Source organism: Bombus terrestris, unplaced genomic scaffold (assembly GCF_910591885.1).
Source record: "Bombus terrestris unplaced genomic scaffold, iyBomTerr1.2, whole genome shotgun sequence".
NCBI lineage: Eukaryota > Metazoa > Arthropoda > Insecta > Hymenoptera > Apidae > Bombus > Bombus terrestris.
In genome coordinates this window covers 1-5,327 of record NW_025963778.1, presented here as the reverse complement: position 1 = coordinate 5,327, position 5,327 = coordinate 1, and the positions used below count along the sequence as shown (strand labels likewise).

The 5,327-nt window shown below is 40.8% G+C and overlaps 1 protein-coding gene across 1 annotated transcript; it reads left to right on the top strand.

The window, feature by feature from the left end:
* Positions 1–724: 724 nt before the first annotated feature.
* On the top strand, positions 725–5,321 carry LOC125387149 (phospholipid-transporting ATPase ABCA3-like; the record flags this gene model as incomplete). The annotated part of the gene is made up of 12 exons (XM_048414294.1): positions 725–1,825; positions 1,897–1,976; positions 2,042–2,127; positions 2,206–2,250; positions 2,306–2,677; positions 2,771–3,064; positions 3,126–3,228; positions 3,292–3,317; positions 3,372–3,424; positions 3,483–3,808; positions 3,869–4,415; positions 4,559–5,321. Coding segments are annotated over exons 1-12 (3,796 nt in total), but the record flags the coding sequence as incomplete, so codon positions are not given.
* Positions 5,322–5,327: the final 6 nt, after the last annotated feature.

The window sequence follows — 5,327 nt, the reverse complement described above, 5'->3', positions numbered from 1 at the left end:
TCAAGGAAGTTTAGAGGCGTCTCCATCACTAGCACAATGACAATGAAATGAACTCACCAGTAGTAGGTTCAATTCCAAGCATTAGGTTTTTAACGCTGACTAAACAAACTCATTTAAAGTCAAATGATGTATCATTGCCGTGTGTCACTGTGTGAACAAACTCATAGCAAGAGTTGATAAATGTCATATAATAAATATTATTATTAATTAGGGTTGCCAAATGAAAAGGAAATCTGCTATATATGAAAACAAGAAAACACTTATGACTAACCACCAGATTGGTTGAGATGGATGCAATAAATTAGTTTCATAATGAACCTGATCACTAGCCAAAGTATTTACTTTTTCATTGATCGAAAACGTTACGCTACAATGTAATATTTTTTGTAGCGCTGTGTTTCAGTACACCAAAGTGACGCATTGGATTGGCAACCAGGTACGAGTGTTATAAAGCCCAGCATATCACCAGTATTACACTACTAAGCATTAGGACAGGCGTTCTGTTAATTGTCAGGTAGGCAAGGAAGAGCAAAGCACATTTTGTGAAACACAAGGGCGGCAAAAGCACTGTAGCAATCACTGCCACTGGCCGCTAACCCGAATTTGCGACATGTGCTCATAAGCAACTAAACAACTTTAGTCATCGCAAATGTGAGTGAACTGAATCATCTAGTCAACTTGTCAGAGTCAGCCATAGCAACAAAAAAGTGGCCAACTAGTCAACATGGGAGCAACAAGGCCATCTTCGTTAACAAGTGCTCTTTCTGACATTCGTCTACTGCTGTGGAAGAACTTCAAAATCCAATGGCGTCATCCGGTTCAAAGTTTAGTCGAGCTTCTCTTACCATGTTTGCTAGTTTTCATTTTGAGCATGTTCCGTGGTTCAGTGGAAGTGACATATTTTCCCGATGCAACACTTTACAAAAATTTTCACTTGACCGATGTTGATTCGAAGTTATTTCCAACAAACAGTACTTTTGCCGTGATGTACACTTCAGACAACAAGGAAAATGGAGCAATCATGGCAGAAGCAGTACAAATGTTGAAAGATGCTTTGAAAATAAATTTCAAGCCCATGCCATTCAATGACTCAACAACAATGGAACACTACTACCTCACGGCACAGAATGTAATACGCGATGGCCAGGTTCTCTGTGGAGTGGAATTTGTCGAAATGTCCAGGAACAAAATTCATTTCAAACTGCGATTTGCCTCAGTGCCGCGCTACTATGCTACTTCGAATATTCGCGAAAACTGGGAAACCATTCACCTGATGCCAGAACTGACTTCTCCTGGGCCACGTGAGAAGAGCAAAGTGGATGGCGGAAAACCAGGTTACGCAAGAGAAGGCTACCTACTTATGCAACATACGATAATTTTGGCCGCCGCCAAAGTTTTACAAAATCCACCAAAACATAAACAAGAATTTAACTGGTCTCTTGCTCGATTTCCGTTTCCGCCATATGTTTCAGATTTGTTCCTCTTCGCGCTATCTTTTCTCTTTCCAGCAGTTATTGTATTCAGTTTCATTTATTCTTCTGTAAACCTTACCAAAAACCTAGTAATTGAAAAAGAGAGAAGAATAAATCAGTTCTTGAAAATGGCCGGTCTTAAGGAGCTTGAACACTGGATTTCCCATTTCCTACATTCCATAATTTGGTCATTGCCAAGTCTGGTCATTTTGGTCGTACTTCTTTGTGTCAAACTGAAAGAAGGCATTGCCATTTTAAACTTTAGCAACCCATTCTTGCTGTTCCTTTTTTTCTTCATTTATGAAACCAACAACATCTGCCTTTGTTTTATGATCAGCACCTTCTTTTCCAAGGTAATCAGTGCGAAGAAAAATCTGAAGCCAATGAATAATGAGTTGTTAATGATTGCATTCCCACTTGTCAGGCCAACCTGGCGGGAATAGCCACTGGTGTGATCTTTTTCTTCACCTTCCTTCCCTTCTTCACGGTAGTCGCCCAGTATAGGTGAGTAGTGCAACCGCGAGATTCAAAGTCACAATTGACTTACTTTCATCTTCATTAACACACAGCACCATCAGCTCGGCCCTCAAGATAATCTATTGCTTTCTACCAAATACTAACATGGCATTTGGTATATACATTATGGCCATGAAAGGTAAGACAGACATCACATCACTTTTCTAAAACTGTATCAATAGCACTGAAAACTAATATATTAATTTCGCCATTAAAGAATCGCGCGCAGTGGGCATCGACTGGAGCACCATTTCCGAGCCAGGTGAGTCTTTGCAAAGAGAGACTAATTTTAAAACTAATTAGACTAATCAACTCAGCATTGCCTGGTGACATTCTTAACCTACTACTCATTCTGGGTCTAATGTTGGTCAACTCGGTCATTTATCTGTTGGTCACCTGGTACACCACACAGGCATTCCCGGGAGAATACGGCGTGGCACTGCCTTGGTACTTTCCGTTCACTCTTGACTACTGGAAGGGTGGAAAAGATCAAGAATTTAGCGAATTAGCTAATATAAAATCAGAAAATGATCAGGAAAATGTAGAAAAGGATCCATTTAATTTAAGAGCAGGGATTAAAATTGTAAACCTAAGTAAAAGCTATGATGGCAAAACTTATTCAGTGAGCAACTTGAACCTCAATATTTTCCACGGTCAAATAACGGCACTATTAGGCCATAATGGAGCTGGTAAGTACAATATTAACAGACTGAGAAGTCTTGTGAATAACTTGAGTAATGAGTTGAGTAAGTGGCATGAATAACAACATCTCTGGTATACAGGCAAAACGACGACCATCTCAATTCTAACTGGCCTTTTCAAGCCCAGCAGTGGCACTGCTCTCGTCAACGGATATGATATTCGAACAAACATGAATGCAATTCGTAGCAGCTTGGGAATTTGTCCTCAATACAACGTACTCTTTGATGAATTGACTGTGACAGAGCACCTTGAGTTTTACTGTAAACTAAAACGAGCCGATCTCAATGCAAATGAAATCAAACAAGAAGTAAAATCAATCATTGAAAAGCTCGACTTGACTGATAAACAAAAAGTACAGTCCAGTAAACTGTCAGGTAAATGATGTACACAAAGTGCAAACATTGTAATTCAAATGATATGATATATTTTAATTAGGTGGAATGAAAAGGAAACTATGCGTGGGAATTGCACTAATCGGTGGCTCAAAAGTGGTCTTTCTGGATGAACCAACATCTGGAATGGACGTTTCAGCGAGAAGGTTTATAACAAAACTCAAAATTGTAATACAACGTTAAATTAACTTTGGTTTTTGAAATTTTAGGTTCATATGGGATCTACTACTCAAAGGTTAGACTAATGTCACAGCATTGATTTTACATTTTCCAATTATTTAATGTACAGAAAAGGAACATCGATCTATACTGATATCGACGCATTTCATGGAAGAGGCAGATGTAAGTGTCAATTGACAACTGACATTGAAACATATTTTGATTCAAATAGTCGCATTAGATTTTAGGCGATCGAATTGCCATTATGGCAGGAGGCAAGTTGCAGTGCTGTGGCTCTCCCTTGTTCCTCAAGAAACGCTACGGAACTGGATACGGACTGACAGTCGCCAAAAGAAACACCAAAGTGGAAACAGAAACAATCAATGAAATGATCTTGAAGCACATTGATAGCGCCAAATTGGAGAGTTCCGTTGGCACCGAGGTGACTTACTCATTACCAGACGATAAAACAGAACTATTCGAGCCATTGCTGTCAGAGCTGGAGTCTAATGAAAACATATCAAACTACGGAATTTCGGTGACCACAATGGAAGAGGTTTTCCTCAAGTAAGCACCCAAAAAACACTTGCACTCACACCACTTTCAACTTTTGTATCTTTTGAACAGAGTGGGCGATTACGCCAAAAACAAAATAGAGTCTATGACAGATTTGAATGAACGTCAAAAGCAGTTGGATACCAATAGTAAACCAGTAGCGAGGAATTATGGGTTAACACTACTGAGCCAGCAATTGAGTGCGTTGGTAATGAAGAAGATTATTTTCTCGGCACGCAGTCCATTCCTGACCGGTGCCCAGCTGTTGATTCCCTTCCTTATTCTCAACATGACTTTGCTATCACTCAAGGCAATTCCGCGACTCAAGGAATCGCCGCCACTTCACATGGAACTCAATCAATTCCACAATCCTCAGGTCACATACTTCTATGATCCAACAGTGCAGCAGGTGGCATCAAAGTACGCCGATGCAATTCGGTCACAAATTGCGAGTAGCGAGAAAATCATCGGCATTCCCAACACCGACCCGACAGTGATTGCCACTAAAATCATCTCCAGTCCAATTAGCGTCTACAATTACCAGTACATGATTTCTGCAATAATTAGTCAAAACAGCACCACAAACATCACTACATTAACGGGACTGTTTAACAATCAGGTATAGTGAGATTTTGCGACCAGTAAAAGTGACAACTTACTGCTCAGTTGGCTCTTCGGAATCGCCCTTTTTAGGGCTACACTGTTGTTAGTAATAAAAGTTTGCAGGTCGCAAAATCTTACTCTACTACTCTCTCACTCTAGGCATTTCACACGCCCTCGATCGCACTAAAGTACATTGACGAGGCCTACATTCGCTACGTCTACGGGCAGTCGAACCTCTCTATCACGGTGACTAACCTACCGCTGCCCTTACTGACTGTGGACAATCTGAAAATGTCCGTCATGACCAATCAAACGCAGTTTCAGGTGATGCAAGGATTAATTTTGGCTATTTCCTTTCTGGTTGGCAGTTTTGCAGTGCTAGCTGTCAAAGAACGAGTCACTATGGCAAAACATATTCAAAAACTGAGTGGGGTACGAGTTAGCGTGTACTGGCTGTCCTACTTTCTCACCGATTACGTCTTCTATTTATTATCTTCTTGCTTGATGGTGATCGCCTTTGTCATCTACAAAGAGAATGGCTTATACCAAGATAAGCAACCTTTCTACCTGGCACTCGGATTTGTGCTGCACGGATTCGCCATTCTGCCTTGCGTCTATGCACTCTCCTTCATGTTCAATGCACCGGCAACGGCTTACGCCCGAATTTGCCTTTACGTAACCGTGCTTGGAATCGCCTCCATTCTCTCTGACCAGATCACCTCAATCAAAGCCCTAGATCTTCTAAATACGAATCGAATATTAAAGCCAATCTTGTCACTGTTTGTCCCGGTATATGACCTAGGCAAAGTTGCAGCAAACCTAATGCAGAACTATGACACCAATAAGGCGTGTAACATGGACGGTGTCCAATTTCTGTGTTCATTGGCAACGACGCCAGAATTTGTCATACCATGCTGCAAAGGTAAGT